The following is a 21817-nucleotide window of genomic DNA, read 5'->3' as shown; positions in this document are numbered from 1 at the left end:
TTAAATACAGCATGGAAAGAAATATCCATTCATTATTTCCTCATGCTTTTAAACATATCCTTATCGTCTGCAGTGACCAATGCAAGTTGTCAACAAAAATAATGGAAATTTTGAGCCCGATCTCTAGTGTAACGTAAAGAAAATTCCTATAGAATAATTTTTATTGACTGTCATGTAACTAAAATGGGGGGGGGGGGGGGGGGGGGGGGGGGGGGGGGGGGGGGGGGGTGATATAAGAAATAACATAAAATATTTACATTCTAGAATTTTAAATGCCATGTATCGATCTGCTCATGTGAGTCAAGTTTCAATCAATAAGTAAACTATGTTCAACGGATTAAAATAAATAAATAAATAAGAAAATGAAATGATATTGATAAAAGAAAGATGAATAAATGAAAATAAAATTGCACACAAGTATAGGAAATTTTATCCTGCATTAAACCTATACATGTAGGCTTCCGCCGGCGTTTAATCCTTGTTGTAAAATACACTGTACTGTACCACTAATAACATATCTATTCACTTCTTTGTATAAATTTCAAACAAATCATGGGATCAAGTTGTCCCTTAAATGATTTGAAATATATTTTCCCCATGCGTTTGTATTTTATATATATATTTTTTTTACCGTTTAGGCCTGTAAGCATATGCTAACTTCCGTCTTTACGTGATGATGTATAATCTGGATCATATATTTAACATTATTATTGATATTGCACTTTATGATGATTGATTTTATATTGTTTAACGTCCCTTTCATGAATTTTCACTCATATGGAGACGTCACCATTGCCGATGAAGGGCTGCAAAATTTAGGCCTATACTCGGCGCTTACGGCCATTGAGCAGGGAGGGATCTTTATCGTGCCAACACCTGCTGTGACACAGGACCTCAGTGTTTGCAGTCTCATCCGAAAGACCGCCCCAATTAGTCGCCTCTTACGACAAGCAAGAGGTACAAAGGACCTATTCTAACCTGGATACCCAGGGGATTGCACTTTATAACAAGGGGTCGGAACCCCAAGGGCCCGATAATGACCCATCCCTTGTCTGTGTATATACATAGGTCTAGTTTGTATGTTTAATTTCGAACGACCTTCATAAACTACAGAAACGTTCCACTTGCAAAATTGGGATTTTAACCCCTCTCTCATTACCAAATCATGTTATTGTCATATTTTCCTTAAAATTTGTAATGTTTATCATTCGAATGTGCATGTATTATGCAGTTAGTCAGTTGAATCAAAGGTATTGATCTGACAAAAAAAAAAAAAAAAAAAAAAAAAAATAGCTGAGTCCGTCGAATCACAACGTCTCAGATTTAAATCAACTGTTACTAAAGAAACTTAATTTCTGAACATGTCTATAAGAATTTTAATGTCTTGAATTCTGCCCAATGTTAAATATACATGTACACTAACGATGATGCAGACACATGTAGTAATATCTTCCCCACCCCCTCCCAATATCACTTTTCTAACAACTGTTTTCGTTATTATTACATGCAAAGTTTGATATATTGACTACCCCCCCTCTCAAATAAGAATTAATTGATTTTACATTTCCTTCAGCAGACTGGTCACAGGGGTTAGACCCGCTTTGGGCCCGAACTCTGTGATGCAATGAATTTACTATATTTATGGTATCACAGAGCCCGGGCCCAAAACGGGCTTGACCCCTGTGAGACTGACATTTCTGTGGTTGTGCGTAACAAAGAAGGACAACTCTAATTGATTTAAGATTCGGGCTCGGACTGTACAACATTTTTGTGCAAAAGCAGACTGCAAGTCATTGTGATTGTTTTCTTCCTACAAAGTATAAACAAACTCGGTCAGGTAAATACTAACACAAAATGATCTCACGCGGGGCCAGCATGGCGGCCATATTGCTCATTTACGTGCATGTAGGAGCACTTACGATAGCCGTAGACCACTCGTAGGGTTACGATCAATACTGATCGTAAATCGCAAATCGTAACTGTTAGTGAAACGGTCATACGTGCTACGTTCACATTTAAGTCTACGTTTACGATCTACGACCGTTTAGTGAAACGGCCGCCTGGTCCTTGAACTCCCCGGAACTTACGATGGAATTCTAACTATTAAAATGTTGACGGAATTATTATATTCCGCGGTGTTGCGGAAGAGAGGCATTCTATGATTAATGAATAATGTCTGTATAATCATTATAGAAATAACATATATAGTATAAGTGTTTTAAGCTTTTATAATATCAGGGTAACATATTATTCTCTTTAGAAAAGTCGAGAGCCATAGCCTTCATCGACTTCTCTTCGCAAGCATTCATATTTTGATTCTGGAAAACGTGTAAATGCCGGAGTCGGTGACGGTTTATGCTTCGACCGACGTTTCGACTCAGATGTGCCTGGATTTACGCAATAGACAACTTGTTTTCAAACATTTAGCAGTAATGCACAAAACCGTCACAAGAAAATCAACACTTACTTGCTTTTAATCCATTTTCATGCTTGCGAAGAGAAGTCGATGAAGGCTATGCCTCTCGACTTCTCTAAAGAGAATAAGATTCTGGTAATAAAATGGAGGTGATCGACATCTAAGAACCCATACAGGACTTTGCTGTTTAATTTGACAGAAACCCTGATTACATGAAGAAGGAATATATATGGTGTAGGGGCCAATTGTGTAAAGTGCTGCTTGCCATCGTTTTGGCATATGGTTTTAGTAGAATTTTATTATATAATCTTATCAATTGCAAATTCAAATTCTTTAATTATTTGAAGATTAAATCAACTCAATTATTGGGCGCATCAATGTGGTGAAATAATTACAGTTAGAGCTCGGAATAAATTTTTCAAATGATGATTCAATCGAAGATATTCTTAATTATTCATACAACGCTTCTGCACAGAAACATGCATGTAGGCCTCTCTAAATTGTATAACGACTTAATGCGAACACCAATGGGCAACAATTTTATGAAAGGGATCATAAATTAGTATAAGGACAACTGGGCAAGACAACTCGCCCTCAAGACAACTCCTTCCCCCCTTCACTCAAGTCGGGACAACTCTCCCTCTCAATTCAGGACAACTCACCCCTCTCTTAATTGAAACAACTCGCTCCCTCATACCGTACATGTTTAGGCCTAAAATCATTATGTTTGGTCTAAATCCAAGAGATGTGTATAGCAGTGTGACAACTTTGTGAATGAGTTTTTAATTCTACATGATTAAAAAATTAAAAATCAAGTCTTTTGACCACGTGTACTAGTTTCGTATTTACACCCATTTTTTCTATTTATCATGGAGAAACTTTTTTTCATGAAGCACTCGGCTATATTTTAGATATATCCTAATATTATTATTTTTTACTCTTAGTCTTATAATATCATTTTAACACAGGGTATCTCCATTTCTTAAATAGATTTGAGCCATCAGCTGTCTAGTCTGGTCCCCACCCCCGCCACTCATTGATCATTCGTTATTGAATAACGAATGATCAATGAGTGGCGGGGGTGGGGACCAGACTATCAGCTGACTGCCTGATTAAAAAACTGGTTCTTTCGAAGGAGTACCAGCTTGACCTACAGACAATATATATTTATCGAATCAAAGTGTTCAAAGAAGTTAATGAACATGTGCTGATCATCGAGGAAATAAGTACAGGTGAAAAGCAGTGTTAGACTTATTGATACGCTATGTATAGTGATTTCATTTTGTGACGATTCCTGAAAAAAAGTACGAAATGTAATTTTTATGTAATACGGTACAGTGTCATTCCGAATTTCCTTATCATTGGAACTGGTCTTCTGCTTGGGAGTTCAAATTTCATATAGTATTGTTCAATCATATGTCACGGAACGTTCGGGATTCTCATGTTCCATTGGTACATATCATTGGGTTTATGATAATAAGATTAAACGTAAATTTATATATTTTTTCAATTCGAATTTCCTCGAATCGAAAACTTTGGACTAGACTAGAGAATCAGATTCCTAAGTAAAGTTCAGTTTTGATGTAGGGCCACGGTGTCTCTCTCTCTCTCTCTCTCTCTCTCTCTTTCTCTCTCTCTCTCTCTCTCTTCTTGGGTTGGGCGGTTAAAACTACCCCCACCCCCGGTTTTAACCAGTGGCTTAACCGTCCCAGTCAATACTCCCCAAGTGGTCAATACCGGTCAATACTGGTCAGTTGTGATTTAAACTGTCCATTTTCCTATTTTTGTACATTTTTTTGCAAAGATAAAGATAAATTAAGTCTTTTCATTATATGGATCAATTGTTGATTAATATTTTTCATTAGATAAATCAAATGTAATTTCATAAGTTTAATATATTTGGCAATTTGGTTTGCTGAAACTGAATGAAATATCTTCAGTACCTACCAGAGGGTCACAGTTCTATCGCATAGTTTAACAATTGGAGACAGACCTGTTAATACATGTACCAGGACAAATTAAGAATAAAAGGTAGCTGGACATTACCTGAGCACAGGAAGCAGAGTTGACAGGTGTTAATAAGCATAGGCTGGGGACCAGAGATGACCAGTGTTCCTGCTATGGTTATGAAAACATCACCAACCCTCCCCCTCAAATGTTTATTTAACAGTTAAAATGAAGATTGATGAAACAATACTTATAGGTAGTTCTTGTTAAACGAAGGAATTTGAACAGAAACTTTTACATCTTCCCCAATTCAACAGTCGTTTGTACATTATTTATTCAATATTATGACTTATATAAACTGATAGTGCATGTTATGAATTACAGTATTTACCATAATGGTCACTTTAACATTTTTAAAAATAAATAACACAGACTATAATGACCAAATAATTTTCAATCGACCAGTATTGACCGGTTTTAACCAGTATTGACCACCGGCCCGGTCAATACTGATATTGACCATTTTTTTGCCAACCCTGCAGTCTCTTCAGATTCCTAAGTAAAGTTCAGTTTTGATGTAGGGCCAGTCTCTCTTCTCTCTCTCACTCTCTCTCTATCTCTCTCTCAAATTCAGATGAAGATGTCGCATGTATACCAAAGCGCTTTCCCTCTATGGCACGGCTGTTCTTCAGTGGAATTTGAAAAACAACATTGAGGAATTATTACATAGCACTTTGGAATAAATGTGACATCTTTTTTATTTTATGAAATATGTTTCTGCAGAAAAAGTAGTTACAATTTCATTAACGTTTTAAAGAATAAACATTATAAATCAAGTTAATGTGTGACAGAGAAATGAAATTAGACACAGAAAACCCTGAACGGATGGACGAACAGATATCAATGTACCATAATATGTCCTGTCTAAAAATGGGCGTATAAAAACTATCAAACATGTCCATCCGTTCAGGGTTTTCTGTGTCTAATTTCATTTCTCTGTTACATATCATGCTGAAACTTGCTATGTAGCTTCTTTGTGAATTTTGATCCATTTTGACCTCTCTTGCAGGAGTTTTGCTCCTTTATTTGAAAATTATTGTTATATGGAGGGTACATAATTTGTCCGGTTAACTCCTCCCACAATTTGCAAGTGAGGACCATCTTGTTTTACAGAGTGTTTGTATGGATATTGAAGATGTGCATGTGGCAAGGATTTTCATTTTCTTCAATTTTTGAGAAAATTACAGATTGTTGAACTTAGTCCATTTTGCATAGAGAGTACATTGTACATGATTTATTTGATTTTCCTTTCACAGTTTTCAAGTGAGGACCTTATTTTACAGAAAATGGGTATGGATATGAAAGATGTGCATATGGCAAGGATTTTGATTTTCTTCAATTTTTGAGAAAATTACAGGTTGTTGAACTTACTCTGTGTTTAGGAAATATTATATTACATAAAGGGCATGGTTTGTCCTTTTAACTCCTCTCACAATTTAGAAGCTATGGTCATTGTTAATAACCTGAAAATGTGCAGAGTGCAAGGATTTTGATTCTCAACCATTTTTAATTTTTTTTTGAAGTTTTCAATATTGAGAGGTTGCTGAACTTGGTCAAATTTATAAAAATATTTTGCATACAGAACTCTTGGTTTGTCTATCTACCTATTATCACAGCTAAGACCATTCATTCATACAATGCAAAGAAAGTATGTTACAGTCTGATGATGGCTGATACTACTTGAAGTGAAGTTTTACAAATTATGGCTTAAGAAAAACACCTTGTGTAAGCATTTTCCTGGGTGTATTATGTACTGTTTACAGTATTCTTGTTTGTTTTTTTACTTTTAGAATCTTTAGGATCATAAGATTATTGTGAATCGTTTAGCAGGGAGACGTCACATGTTATCGGGTCTGAGTCGGGTTAATATCACCTGAGGGTGCACAAGCACCCTCTGGTGATAACCATATTTTGACCTGATAATTTGTCCATAATAATTGTATATCATAAGTAAACCATATGTGTTATTTTGACAGGGAGCTACCAAGATGTTCTCCCTTAGACAATTGTTTCCAATGCATCAGGCAGCCAGGTCTATGAGAAGGTCAGTCCTGGGATTCCATCACCCCCAGAAATGGCGGCAGCTATTCCTCCAACAACAGGCTGGTATTCGCTTTATATCCTCAGAGGTTAGCAGTGATACAGAGCTCAACAAGAATGGATTATCTGGAAATACAGAGACTCTATCAAAAATGAATAATGAGGATTTAGTCAGGAAGGAAATGGCAACAGCCAGTGAAACTGAAAAGGATTTGTCAGAAATGAATTTAAGCACACAGACATCTAACACTTTCCCTTGCATTTCACGCATTCTTGAAAGCAACAATGCAGGGGGGAAAACAGAGGCACAGGAAATATACAATGCTGTTTTAAAGGCAAGTAACACTGGAGAAAAACATGAGATTCTTAAGGTTTTCATTAATACAATGGAATCTGTTATTTTGAAACATGATATGAAAAGTTCCAAAGATGTACAGGCACTTTTGTGTTGTAAAGAAATGAAACAGCTGCTTTCAAACATTTTAGAGTCGCTCTCATTGTACAGTGAACATGAACTAGTGAACATCTTGACTTGTCAAATGGATTTTAGATTTTTAAGTCGCAAACAAGAAGGAGTTCTTTGGGGGAATTTACTCAGTCAAATAAACAGACTGAGTATTTCAAGTTTAATTAGGGTTTATGATGCATCTAGCAAAAGCATAGCATGTCCTGGTGCTAGAGAAATTATTGTCAGAAACATTTGTAGACGTTGGATGGAAATTGAGAAAGGAAATGAAATTGTGTCGGTGATGAATATAATATTCAAAAAAAGTGAATGGACTTCTGACACTTCCATGTTAGATCGTTTGGAAGAAAAAGCTCTTCAGAAAGCAGAGACTCTACGTGCTGATGAAATCCGACAAGTTTTGGTCATTTTAGCTAAAGAACGAAGGAGAAATTTGCCTTTGATCAAAGCTTTGGTTTACTGTATCAAAAAAAACATGACTGATAGTATTCCGTTAAGTTCTGTTGCATCGATTTTAACAAGTTTAAGTAGACTGAATTTTCAGGACCCAGCTTTGCTGGGTTTGTTGTCTGACCACGTTTCCAAAATGGCAGAGGAATTAGGAGACAACTGGACCAGCAAGGATTTTAAAAACCTCTCGGCTATTCTTGTCTCCTGTGCACATTTGAGGTGGCTTAAACCTTCTGTGGAAAAAGTACTTTTGTCACATTTCCATGACTTTCAAAATCATCTGAACCAAGCTCAGCTGTGCCATGCGATCTGTAGCATGAGTAAGCTGCAGAGTTTCACGAGCAGTGACAAAGATGCTGTGATGAAAATGGTGGAATTGTTGAGCACTGCTAATGTCAGGGAAGCCAGCCCTGTTTTATGGATGAATCTGGCACTGGCTCTTGGATGGAGCGATTTCTCTTCAGAAGTTGTGCTGACCTCTGTGCTTCAGCAGGATTTTGTAAATATCATTCAAGGTACTGTTAGAGTAGACGTATTAGATTTCATGTCAGATTAAATTTTGTTATTTTCGTGTCTAGGATGAAATCCAACATACATTTTTAATTTCTGAAAATGTTGATTTTAATGTCTCTCTCTGTAGTTTGTCGTGTATTTATAGATCACATGTTTTTGCCAGTATTGGCTTTGATTGTTGTATTTCTTATGAGTAGATGTACAGGACCTATACAAAACACGCAGTTGGGCAAATAAAAAAGTTCAATGTAATTAAGAATGATTACTATCAAAACAGTGCAGCTAATTATAAGATACAGTGTTACAACTTATAAGTATTGACACTAACATGATAAAGTACAGGTAGATCTACAGATTTTAGCTACACGTACATGTAACTGCTCATGCAGCTGAAATGAAACCCAATGTACATATCACATTTAATGTGGTTTCTAAGACACCCGTAGATCCACTCCCTTTATCAGGTGACCCAACAACTGGGCCACATACCACTCCATGGATTTGTTTTTTGCAATATATTTCAATTTACTGTTCACTGTGGATGGTGTTCTTTTGTACAGCTTGGAAGTGATGGTGTTCTTTCGTGCAGCTTGAAAGATTACAATATATACTTGATATTGGATTTCAGTGACAGCTTTTATAACATTACGTTATTTTATAATGACAAAATGAGAAACGTAATAACTGGGATCCACAATATAGGAACTCATTTAGAGTTTGATATTTATTTAAACATTTATTAAAGTCAAAATTTAACTGGAAATATTTCCAAAAAAGTACTAGATAACTGCCTCCTTTTCCAATTTTCCAAGCAACCCAGGTGCTCAATGTAAAACTTATACGGTACCAATTTTGATGCACCAGATGCGCATTTCGACAGATAATGTCTCTTCAGTGATGCTCAACCGAAATGTTTGAAATCTGAAATAACAATGAAGTTTGAGAGCTATTATAGGGAAAAACAGTGTGCCAAAAACGTGGAGTCAAATTCGTCTAAGGATAAGAGCTATGCGTGGGGGAGATAATCCTTAATTTTGAAATGAATTTCTAAATTTTATAACAGCAATTAAATATACATCCGTATTTTCAAGCTAGTAAAGAAGTACTTAGATACTGGGCTGTAGAGACTCTCGGGGACTAACAGTCCACCAACAGAGGCCTTAATTGAACCAGGGGTCATAATGTAAAACTTATACGGTACCAATTTTGATGCACCAGATGCGCATTTTGACAAATAATGTCTCTTCAGTGATGCTCAACCGAAATGTTTGAAATCCGAAATAACAATGAAGTTTGAGAGTTATTATTAATAGGGAAAAACAGTGTGCCAAAAACGTGGAGTCAAATTCGTCGAAGGATAAGAGCTATGCGTGGGGGAGATAATCCTTAATTTTGAAATGAATTTCTAAATTTTATAACAGCAATTAAATATATATCCGTATTTTCAAGCTAGTAAAGAAGTACTTAGCTACTGGGCTGTAGAGACTCTCGGGGACTAACAGTCCACCAACAGAGGCCTTAATTGAACCAGGGGTCATAATGTAAAACTTATACGGTACCAATTTTGATGCACCAGACGCGCATTTTGACAAATAATGTCTCTTCAGTGATGCTCAACCGAAATGTTTGAAATCCGAAATAACAATGAAGTTTGAGAGTTATTATTAATAGGGAAAAACAGTGTGCCAAAAACGTGGAGTCAAATTCGTCTAAGGATAAGAGCTATGCGTGGGGGAGATAATCCTTAATTTTGAAATGAATTTCTAAATTTTATAACAGCAATTAAATATATATCCGTATTTTCAAGCTAGTAAAGAAGTACTTAGCTACTGGGCTGTAGAGACTCTCGGTGACTAACAGTCCACCAACAGAGGCCTTAATTGAACCAGGGGTCATAATGTAAAACTTATACGGTACCAATTTTGATGCACCAGATGCGCATTTTGACAAATAATGTCTCTTCAGTGATGCTCAACCGAAATGTTTGAAATCCGAAATAACAATGAAGTTTGAGAGTTATTATTAATAGGGAAAAACAGTGTGCCAAAAACGTGGAGTCAAATTCGTCTAAGGATAAGAGCTATGCGTGGGGGAGATAATCCTTAATTTTGAAATGAATTTCTAAATTTTATAACAGCAATTAAATATATATCCGTATTTTCAAGCTAGTAAAGAAGTACTTAGCTACTGGGCTGTAGAGACTCTCGGGGACTAACAGTCCACCAAAAGAGGCCTTAATTGAACCAGGGGTCATAATGTAAAACTTATACAGTACCAATTTTGATGCACCAGATGCGCATTTCGACAGATAATGTCTCTTCAGTGATGCTCAACCGAAATGTTTGAAATCCGAAATAACAATGAAGTTTGAGAGTTATTATTAATAGGGAAAAACAGTGTGCCAAAAATGTGGAGTCAAATTCGTCTAAGGATAAGAGCTATGCGTGGGGGAGATAATCCTTAATTTTGAAATGAATTTCTAAATTTTATAACAGCAATTAAATATACATCCGTATTTTCAAGCTAGTAAAGAAGTACTTAGATACTGGGCTGTAGAGACTCTCGGGGACTAACAGTCCACCAACAGAGGCCTTAATTGAACCAGGGGTCATAATGTAAAACTTATACGGTACCAATTTTGATGCACCAGATGCGCATTTTGACAAATAATGTCTCTTCAGTGATGCTCAACCGAAATGTTTGAAATCCAAAATAACAATGAATTTTGAGAGTTATTATTAATAGGGAAAAACAGTGTGCCAAAAATGTGGAGTCAAATTCGTCGAAGGATAATAGCTATGCGTGAGGGAGATCATCCTTAATTTTGAAATGATGAATATAGTATAATTATTGCAGCAGCAGTGTTGGGAAATCTTCAGGAGATCAACACTTCATGTTGTACTTGTTGTCAGATGTTTAAAACCTGCAAGCATCTGAATGAAGTTTATGCCTCATTCACACGGATGCGCATTAAATTTTACTTCGCATAAAATTTGATGCGAAGTAAAATAATGCGCATTAAATTAATTCGAATTAAATAGCGTTCACACGACGGTAATATTTAATGCGAAGTAAACTAATGCGCATTAAATTCGTATGCATCTCTATTAAAGGGTGCGTGAAATAAATTAAAGAATAGACTATGTTATTGAAAATTGTTTTTATAGATATTTTAATGAATATTGTGTAGATCTCAGGGCCGTAAATTACATGGAGGCGGAGGAGGCAGCTGCCTCCTCCAACTTTTGAGCCAAAAAAAATTAAAATTTAAAGTTCATTAGAATTTATGTTGTTTCCAATAACTAAGAACATGATACCTTCCTTAAAAAGCATTCCAAATCTTTCTTTTAGAATGAGTTAGTCAAGTAACATCATAGAAGGCCCTAGAATCAAGGATTTTGCACGAAACGTGTTCAGTGTACACAAAATGTGCTCAGCGTCTGGGGGCCGCCCAGGCCCCCAGACCCCCGCCTAATTTCCTGCCTCCTCCAAATTGAAGGTTAATTTACGGCCCTGGATCTATACAGAATTCTTTGTTCAAAACGCTATATAGGCCTACATGTAGTATACTACATGTTTACAATTTAGGCCTACATACATAATTCTGATCTACACATAAGGAGTTTTTTGTCGTGTTTATTTATATGTTCCCAAGAAATTACTTGTTATTTCCTCCGACAACCAGCATTCAATCTAGACAATATATTGTTTCTTCATGGGCCCAATTTTAAAACTTCGGAACGTCTTTTTCACCATTCCGCTGACTACTGTTATGACGTAATTTTTAATTTCTAATATGTATTATAAGTCTACTATGACGTCATATGGTATAAAAATTAACAATGAGCGGCATATGTTTTAAAAAATGTAAAAAAGAAAATCATATTATCACTATTTGAAAACATTGTTGTCGAATTTAAAAACAATTCCTTCCACATGTATTACTCAGTATGCCTATGCAGAGCACAGATTTACGTCTGACATTATCTAATGACATGCTGTTTGTACATGTTTTTAGTGATTATTATCATTTTGCTTAGTTTTTCGTACAAAACTAACATTAATATATATAGCTGACCATGGGTATGATGCATGTGACCCAAATTGGACATTACGCATGCGTCTACATTTAATTCGAATTAGCTTCACTTAGCGTTCACACGGAGCTAATGCGAAGTAAATTTAATTCGCATTAAATCGCGACGTCAATTTTAATTCGAAGTAAACTAATGCGCATTAAAATCTCCGTGTGAACGCGGTTCAGATTTAATTCGCATTAACTTACGTTTAATGCGAATTAAATTCTTCGTGTGAACGAGGCATTAGATTAGTGTTTGTACATAGTGTGGGTGACTATAGGACGTTCATTGGTAATACACTTTATTATTTAGTATCACTGTAAGGGTGTGGTGATTAAAATGTAGGTGAGCTTTTTACCTTGTGACAATAATTTGATTGATTTTTGGGATGTTAAGAAAAGTAGAAATTAGTTTCAAAAGTAAGACAGTTTATTTAAAATTGGATCCTTTGATCCTCTCACCTATGATTGCTACACATATGTGCAGCAATTGTTGGTGAGTGGATCAAAGGATCTAATTTTAATTAGATTGAAAGTAAGACGTACTAATAGAAATATAGTTGTTCAATATGTATAAGTTAATCAGTATTTCTAGATGTTCCCTTAGTGGCAAAGCCGAAGGGGACCCAAGGTTTGTACACTGTCCATCCGTCTGTCAGTCCTGCAAATCAGTTTTCTGCAATCTTTTTCGTCAAGCTTGCAGATATTCATTTTAAATTAGGTACATAGCTTTTAGTATCATGTCAAGTTACAGATCAAGGTCGAATTCTGTTTTAGTCCTTTGCATTTTTGCTGAGTTATGGCCCTTGAACTTAGAAAAGTTACTGAAATACTCGGTCATTTGTTGCACTTTTTCATCATGCTTGCAGATATTCATTTGATATTTGGTACATTGCTTTACCATGACAAGTTACAGATCAAGGTCGAATTTTGTTGTGGTCCATTGATTTTTTTGCTGAGTAATGGTCCTTGGACTTGGAAAATTAACTCATTACAAAATACATATACTTAGTTTTTCAAACTATTTTTTGGTCATAATTTCCGATATTCATTTAATATTTGGTACATTGCTTTACCATGACAAGTTACAGATGAAGCTTGAACTTTGTTTCGGACCATTGATATTTTGGTGAGTTATGGACCTTAGACATAGAGAATATGGAATTTGAATCTTTTATATGTGGGACCTGGTTATTCTTCTGCATTAACTGTTGATATACTGAAGGATTATTCAGAAAATTACGTAAACAACTTGTCTTGGGGCCGGAAGGAGACATGTATTGCAATGCTTACAGAATGCTTGTTGTATTTAACATGTTTAAGTGGATGTTTCAAATTGGTTTTTTTATGAAAGTGAATAATGATTTAATGTCATATTTTTAAACATTTTCATCCAGATAAGTTTCCTGCCATGACACCAGGCCTCAGACAGTTAGAATATGAGGCAACACTTGCATTTCCTAATTTCCAAGGACCAAAGCTCAATATTAGAAGCTTCAGACCAGAGAAGACTTCAAAGGTAAGTTAGGCTTCGTGAATGGTTTCCTGGTGGCTCTTTAGCATGTGTGCAAAGTACACTGTGCCACTTACATTTGATGCTAGTTTACAAACCTTTCCAGTTTGTTTTATTCATAATGCAGATATTTCATGGTGGTTTGAAGGATATAAATTAGTTTTTATAGCCATGGACCAGGGTGTACAGTTTTTATTGTACATTCTGAGGAAGTTATCGGGTAATTAGAACAAGAGATTAGGAAGCAATCGCATAAAGAATAAACTCTTGATATTTAAGCATTTGATTGTTTAAGAATTTTGGTTATCGGATATTGATTATAAATATAGAGTTTAGATCAATGTTATGGTGGTAGATTGTGAACAGGGAAAGTACCAGTAGACATTGTTCATACTGGCATTAAGTGACAACTTGTACAATATTATGCAAGTGAAAAAAAATTGAAAAGAGTTGATACCCCCTTGCATGAATTGAAATAATCAACAGATCTGATTTTGAAAAGTGACCTACTGGTATATAATTTTGAGTGGATTTTTGATAGACAACTTGATCCTTGAAAAAGTTTTTGAGCTCTTTTTCAATGCTTTTGTTAGAAACTTTGAACAAAGGTTGTAAATTCATTAATTTGATTGATATTTTTGTAAACAAAACTCTGATTCTTAAAAAACATCTTCCATCCAAAATTTTAGGGCAAAACTTTGTGATTTATGTGCAGTTTAAAAAAACAAATGCCAATACCCCTACTATGTTCTTTTGAACTCTCAAATCCCATATACATGTATGATTAATTTTTCTGTATATGTAGCACAAAAAGGTCATTATCTATTTCCAGTCTACTAGCTTTAAACTTTTTTTGGTACATATATTTTTAGAAGATATATTACATGCATATTTATTTCATGTAATGATTGATTTGTGTTGCTTATGTTGTGTTGACACCAATAGACAAATCAAGTGTAAATTTTAAGTGCAAAAAGGTCAAGTTTAGCACTCTTAGGCTCAATAAGATGATGACCCCAGTTTTTCTTTTTGATTACATAATTCTTCTACGTAGAAATCAATGATAAACTTCTCAAAAGATTTAAGATTAAAAAACAGATCACCAACACATCATGAGAATGCGATTTCAAATTTATTTGGTTGACCTTGTTTAACCTTAGTCGGCCGTCATTAGAACAAGTAAAATACTGAAATTTAGTTACTGAGGTGCAAATTTCGTCTAACATTATCAGATAAAAATAGATTCCAGAGTGATGTTAAACAAAGAAACAATGGTGCATGACAACAAACATGTGAATCAAATGTGTTAAGATACAGAGTTTTTTTAAACTCTCAAAAGATTGACAATGCTAAAAATTTCAGGAGTGAACCTCTTTAATGGGTTCAATCATAGGCCAAGAGTTTTTCGCAAATAATTGTTTTCTATGTTGATTAGTAACCTTCAGGATTTCTTTGCAATAGTTTTATAATAATGGAAATTGTATTAGGTACTTGAACTACATCAAACACCTAGTAAGGATATATGGTTTTATTTTCAGAATGAACCTATGGTAGAAGATGTTATAGAAATCACTCGTGTTCTTGATCGTGAAATGGAGGATGGTGTCCAAACACGTGTCAGGACCCCTCAGGGATATGAAATAGGTAAGTACTATAGAAATGTATGGTACAAAAAATGAACTCTCCATAAACCTTTCCTATCTTCTGCATCTGTAGGATTTGTTATTCTATTGTCCTACATGTATGTGCAGCACTATTTTATAGAATATTTCATCATTCACACATGCAAGGTTTAGAATTCACTAAAATTTAGATTAGCCATTAGGGCTCATGTGATTTCAAATTGATGTGCCTATTAAACTTCCAAACTCACAACACAGAGATCGCAAAGTTTATCAGCTCTTCAGATTTGCCAGAAATTATTACTATCTAGCAAGCTTTATGTAAATGATCAGTAGCTGGTCCTACCAGCCAATAGGTAGCAAAATGCAAGATCATCTCTAAGATTTCAATTCAATCGCCATGTGAGCAAGCAAGTTATCAATGTTATGGACACACACACAGAATTTTACTCATTCTTAGCGAAGGGGGGGGGGGGGGTGTAAGGTTTAAACCCTGTGTATGATTTTCTCTATTTTTGTGCATGTACCCTTTGGCCAGATTGATATATATATACTGCCTCCATGATAACATGTGTCTTGTACATTTCCAGATGCCTTGGTGTTAGCTGACAATACAGGGAAAGTCATTCCATTCTCAAGTACAAAGGGATCCAATGCTCACAAGTATGTAGTACATGTCTTACTTAGCGCAACAATTCCCAACAATGCCCACAAGTATGTAGTACATGTCTTACATAGCGCAACAATTCCCACAAGTATGTAGTATATGTCTGTCTTACATAGCGCAACAATTCCCAACAATGCTCACAAGTATGTAGTACATGTATGTCTTACACAGCACAACAATTCCCAACAATGCCCACAAGTATGTAGTACATGTATGTCTTACATAGCGCAACAATTCTGACAGCTTTTTATTGATTATTATGGTAGACAACTCTACAATTGCAAATGTTTTCATATGAGTTCCAATCATCATAAATGACAATGATAAATGGGAATTCCAAGAACTCTTTTTGAGGAATACATAAAAGTACTTTCCTTTCACTGTAAGTCATGATAGCTTGGAATGACACCAGTCAATGGTTTATTTAAGAAAATACATGAGGGCATGAACTGTGATGCTTCAGGCCAGCATACTTCATGGAGCATGTTAGCACTTTATGAAAAGTATGCAGGCATGAAGCATTGCTGTTCATATCTCATGTATTTTTAAAAAATGAAATTTATTTTTGATACTTACATTTTACTTTTATTTGTCAAAATATTCCCAGCCGTTAACAGGTTAAAATAGTCATACTACATGTAGGTTCATATGCACATTGTTTACTTTCATTTCATTGGTAATGATATTGAAGGTAAAAACGTCGGAGATAAAAATGTTTGGGTTAGTCTTCATCAGGACTTATTTGAGAAAACTGACAAAATTTTGTATGGCCCTGCTTTCGATCTTGACCTTTACTCTTGTGTCCCTAAATCTTTCTCGTTTGTGGATGTTTAACTTCAAATTGTATGGGTGTTTGTTTACTGAAGTAGTATATTTGAAGTCTATTGGTTGAAAAATTATCAAACTACATGTATTGTGTGTTTCATTTTGACTGTGATCTTCTAACCACTGTACTTCTGAATATTAAGTATGTAAGTTAGATAATACTGTAGGTGTTGTGTTAAATAACTTAAGTGTTGTTACTCAGAGAATGTTAGGACACTATGACATGAATCTTCAATGCTGGGCTCTAATGACTCATATTGAAATTTCTTGTAGAAAGTTAACCAATTAAACAACGAGAGTCCTGTTTCCTGCATTGACTCTAACATACAATATATACATGCACTGTTTTAACTTTTCTCAACTTAACCATTTTTCTGTCTTTTTTACCTTTCTTAGTATCATTGACGATGCAGCAAAATTCACAAATTTCAAACATGAATGATAAAAATGCAAATGATTAGTTTGATGTGAGAAGATACATACTATTAGTGTTTAATTGATGTCTTGTAATTGTGTAGAGTGGCCATCAAGGTATTGAGGTACCAAAATGTGATACAGCCCGGGATGAAGCCCACAGGAGACATCAATATGTGTATCAGGCACCTCAAATCTCTAGGCTATAAAGTTGTCTTGGTAAGCTTGTGTTTCTACGTCTGTCTAAGATGGGATGGATTATGGTATGGCGTTTGTGTCCGTCCATCTGTCTGTTAGCTTTTTCGTCTCATAACTTAGTTTACTATGAGACCTAGAATCATCAAACTTTGTCAGCTGATGCATCTCTGGTACAAGATGTCACACTTTAATTTATACAGTGTTTATAATTTATACAGTTGCTTTTTTTATGATAATTCATAATAGGATTGGACAGCAGGCATTGCATATACAAATCCTCTTTTCTCACTTTAAAGTTAGGTCACTGTGACCATTGATTAAGCTGATATGGCAAAACCCTGTCTGATTCATATTAACTTAACAATTATTCGGCCTAGAATCGTAAAACTTGGTCAATGAATATATCTTAGGTAGAAGGTAGATCAACCCTACATTAAGGTCACTGTGACCTTTGATTAAGATGATATGGTCATACATGTCAAAACCCATTCTTAGAATCAACTAACTTTGTCATTAATGCATCTGTAGAGAAAATTTTAATGTAATTACAGCTTAAAATGAGTTCATTAAAACTTTTGACCTCGTGACCTTGGGGTATTACCTACTTTTGAAGAACTATAACCTTGGCAATAACTTTTGAATGGTTAGTGGTAGGGCTTTCATATTTCACCTGTGTATTCTTGAGAACAGACTTTCCTTTGCATATCACAATTATCTTGCTGCCATGCTTGGGCATCGGTGTTTCACAAACACATCTTGTTTTAATTGACATCACCATGATAAAATGATAATGAATAGTATCTAATATTGTAATATGCAAGACATCAGTTAGAGTCCTTCAAAGAACTATATTTTGTTTCCGGTGCATAAAACATTCAATTAAAAAGTATATGTACACTTATATACATGTACATGTAGCATATGAACTTGATAATCTGACAAATATTTCTTTTTTGCATGGATGCAATTTATAGATGTTTTTGAAAGCTGTGATTATTTAGATGCCTTTATACCTGTGTTTTTGGTGACATGTTGGACTCTTTTTCTTTTTCCAGATACCTTACTATTCCTGGAAGAAGGTGGCTGGCAGCTCATCTAAATTAATGTTTCTGACTAAAGCCATTTCAGACAGTATAAGACAATGACTGATATAAATTATTTGTAATCGTTTTATCCTGCTCAATGTCTTATAATATATAAATAAAGATGGTTTTATCAAAACATTTTTTTCTTTATAATTATGCTCACATACATGTATGCCAAGGATGAGAAATTTTCGGATCAAAGTCTGTCAGGATTAAACTTTGCAGTTTGACATTTACTTTTCTGTTCATCATAAAAGCTCATGAAAATATGGGAAATTTTTAAGCTTATTATATTTTTACTTGGTTCACCTTCATCCTGATTGGGCAAGTATTAAAAAGATTGTAAATAGATGGATTGTGGTGAATTTAAAGCAGGGCAATCATCCCTCAATGAAAAAGATTGTAAATAGATGGATTGTGTGTCAGAGTGAATTTAAAATACAACAAAATCATCTCTTGATGTGTCTGGGTGAATTTAAATTGGGACAAATTAATCTCCTGATATGGCCCGGTGAATGTAATAAAGGGTCAAAATCATCTAATGTGCGTGGGTTCTGGTCGCGGTAGCTCAGTGGTAGTGTTTGCTCAGTGGTAGTGGTAGCTCAGTGGTAGTGTTTGCTCAGTGATAGTGGTAGCTCAGTGGTAGTGTTTGCTCAGTGGTAGTGTTTGCTCAGTGGTAGTGTTTGCTCAGTGGTAGTGTTTGCTCATAACCGGAGGTTGTGAGTTTGAGCCCTGCTCATGCCATGACAGCATCAAACCTAAAAGGTAAACGTCTAGGTAGTGATTGCTCTTTTGTCAAACGCTTGACATTTACATGCGAGAATTACAGGTCTTTTGGATGTGACCTTTAAAACGGAGGTCCCGTGTCGTGGCAGGCGCCGGCATGTTGCAGAATCCTCGCTGCTACTGCCATAAGCACTAAGCATACTAGGTCTAAAAAATTTATACTTCACCTTCAACTGGTGACATTTTAATACGAGTGAAAAATTCTTGATGGGACGTAAAACAAACAACTAACCAACCTAATGTGCCTGGGTGAATTCAAAGGGAGACAAATCATCTCTCAGTCTGTTTGGGTGAATTCAAAGGGAGACAAATCATCTCTCAGTCTGTTCAGGTGAATTCAAAGGGAGACAAATCATCTCTCAGTCTGTTTGGGTGAATTCAAAGGGAGACAAATCATCTCTCAGTCTGTTTGGGTGAATTCAAAGGGAGACAAATCATCTCTCAGTCTGTTTGGGTGAATTTTCTGCTGCAACAAAACATGTTTATAGTGTTTATAGCAAAGTACTAGGGACAAACAATTTTGATTGATTGTAAACCTAATTCATTATACACAATAAGTTCATAATGTGTTTTACAAGCTGTAACTGATGGTAAATAAATTGAAAAATGAAAGAACAAATATTTAACATCTTTGTGATTGAATATATATAACTTAATAGAATCAGAGTGAATCTGAAGCCATAAACTCATCAAATCAGCAGAAAATGTCGATTCAGGAATCATTGTCATCCTGTCAGTAATTCCTGCTCGTTATCACCGATGTGCATTGATCTCGGAGGTCACCAGTTTGGAAAAAGCGAAAGAGAGGCACTGATCATGTGTCAGATTTGTAAACAACAGTCCAATTTTATAGAAAAATCACCATCAAAATTTCTTTTGAGTGGCACATTTGTGTAATTATTACTTTCTTACATTTATAGTACTTCTTGTCATTCATGAAACGATGTAATATTTTAAAACAAACGTGTGAATTCATTATTAGTGTGTTTACTGTAACATTGTTTCACTGTATGCAGTATACTTAAAACTTCCTGGAGCAATCAATGAATGAATGGTAGGTCACTGATTTTGGTACAATAGCTCCATTCATACACATATATATAGTACCATCTACTTTAGTACTTTTAGCATGACATTGTAAACTTAGACTGACACATTTCATACATGAATTAACTTTCATGTACAAGTGTACATGTTTGAAATCTGATATGAAAAGTTCCTTTTGCAGATCAAGCCATATTGTCATGTCCAGATTGTTAAAATTATGAACTTCATTAATGATACACATTTTTATGCCCGCATTTCGGTTGTCTGTTCAATATCTTGAGAACCATTCACTTGATCATTATCATATTTATGCCCCCCCCCCCCCCCCCCCCCCCTTCAAAGAAGAGGGGCATATTGGTTTGCACCTGTGTGTCGGTCGATCGGTAGACCACATGTTGTCCGCTCAATATCTTGAGAACCATTCACTTGATGATAATGATATTTCATATGTGGGTTGGTTATGAGTAGAAGAGGACTCCTATTGTTTTTCAGGTCAAAAGGTCAAGGGTCAATCTAGTCTGGACATAGGAATATAATGTCCGCTCAATATCTTGAGAACCCTTTGCTTGAAAGACATCAAACTTGGCACACTGGTACATCCTAAGGAGTAGATGACCCCTATTGATTTTGAGGTCATATGGTCAAAGGTCAAACTGGGCATAGGAATATACTGACCATTCAATATCTAGAGAACCCTTTGCTTGACAGACATCAAACTTGGTACACCAGTACATCTTCAGGAGAAGATGACCCCTATTGATTTTGAGGTCACATGGTCAAAGGTCAAACTGGACATTGGAATATACTGTCCGCTCGATATTTTGAGAACCCATTGCTTGACAGACATCAAACTTTGTACACTGGTACATCTTCAGGAGAAGATGATCCCTATTGATTTTGAGGTCACATGTTTAAAGGTCAAGGGTCAACCTGGACATTGGAATATACTGTCCGCTCGATATTTTGTGAACCCTTTGCTTGACAGACATCAAACTTAGTACAGTGGTGTATATTTAGGAGAAGATGACTCCTATTGATTTTGAGGTCACATGGTCAAAGGTCAAACTGGACATAGTAAAATACTGTCCACTCAATATCTTGAAAACCCTTTTGCTTGACAGACATCAAACTTAGTACACTGGTACATCTTCAGGAAAAGATGACCCATATTGATTTTGAGGTCAAAAGTCAATTGGACATACATGTAGTAATATATTGTCTCCTATATTTTAAGAATTATTTGCTTGATTGAAACCAAACTTGGTACACTGGTACAGCACAAGGAGTAGATGACCCCTATTGATTTTTAGGTCACATGGTCAATTCACTCTTGACATAGGAAGATATTGTCTGCTCATTATTTTGAAGTGATGATACTACTATCAATTAAATGATGTGTGTGTGTATAAACCTTTTCAATTTTGCACCATGGGGGGCATGTGTTTTACAAACATCTCTTGTTCATATGTGGGTTGGCTACGAGTAGAAGAGGACCCTATTGATTTTCAGGTCCAAAGGTCAATCTACTCTGGACATAGGAAGATGCTGTCCGCTCAATATCTTGAAAAACCTAGATGACCCCTATTGATTTTGAGGGCACATGGTCAAAGGTCAAACTGGACATAGGAATATACTGTCTGCTCAATATCTTGATAACCCTTTGCTCGACAGACATCAGACTTGGTACACT

The 21817-nt window shown here is 35.5% G+C and overlaps 1 protein-coding gene across 1 annotated transcript; it reads left to right on the top strand.

Moving 5' to 3' along the window:
- Window positions 1-3513: 3513 nt before the first annotated feature.
- LOC125648168 (FAST kinase domain-containing protein 4-like) lies at window positions 3514-18430 on the top strand. The gene is made up of 7 exons (XM_048875110.2): window positions 3514-3648; window positions 6400-7894; window positions 13368-13489; window positions 15022-15127; window positions 15696-15768; window positions 17116-17230; window positions 18265-18430. The coding sequence occupies exons 2-7, from the start codon at window positions 6412-6414 to the stop codon at window positions 18352-18354; spliced, it is 1989 nt and encodes a 662-aa protein (XP_048731067.2). The 5' UTR covers window positions 3514-3648; window positions 6400-6411; the 3' UTR covers window positions 18355-18430.
- The last annotated feature ends 3387 nt before the right edge of the window (window positions 18431-21817 follow it).

The sequence above is a fragment of the Ostrea edulis genome, chromosome 6, assembly GCF_947568905.1.
Source record: "Ostrea edulis chromosome 6, xbOstEdul1.1, whole genome shotgun sequence".
Taxonomy (NCBI): domain Eukaryota; kingdom Metazoa; phylum Mollusca; class Bivalvia; order Ostreida; family Ostreidae; genus Ostrea; species Ostrea edulis.
Note: the sequence above shows the minus strand (reverse complement) of the source record. Positions and strands in the feature narration are given on the sequence as shown.

What these genes read in the sequence shown, in the direction of transcription:
- LOC125648168 (XM_048875110.2), top strand. Translation starts at nt 6,412, where the DNA reads ATGTTCTCCCTTAGACAATTGTTTCCAATGCATCAGGCAGCCAGGTCT. An exon ending in AAGGGATCCAATGCTCACAA is followed by an intron (nt 15,769 to 17,115) that starts GTATGTAGTACA and finishes GTAATTGTGTAG; the next exon opens with AGTGGCCATCAAGGTATTGA. An exon ending in TAGGCTATAAAGTTGTCTTG is followed by an intron (nt 17,231 to 18,264) that starts GTAAGCTTGTGT and finishes TTCTTTTTCCAG; the next exon opens with ATACCTTACTATTCCTGGAA.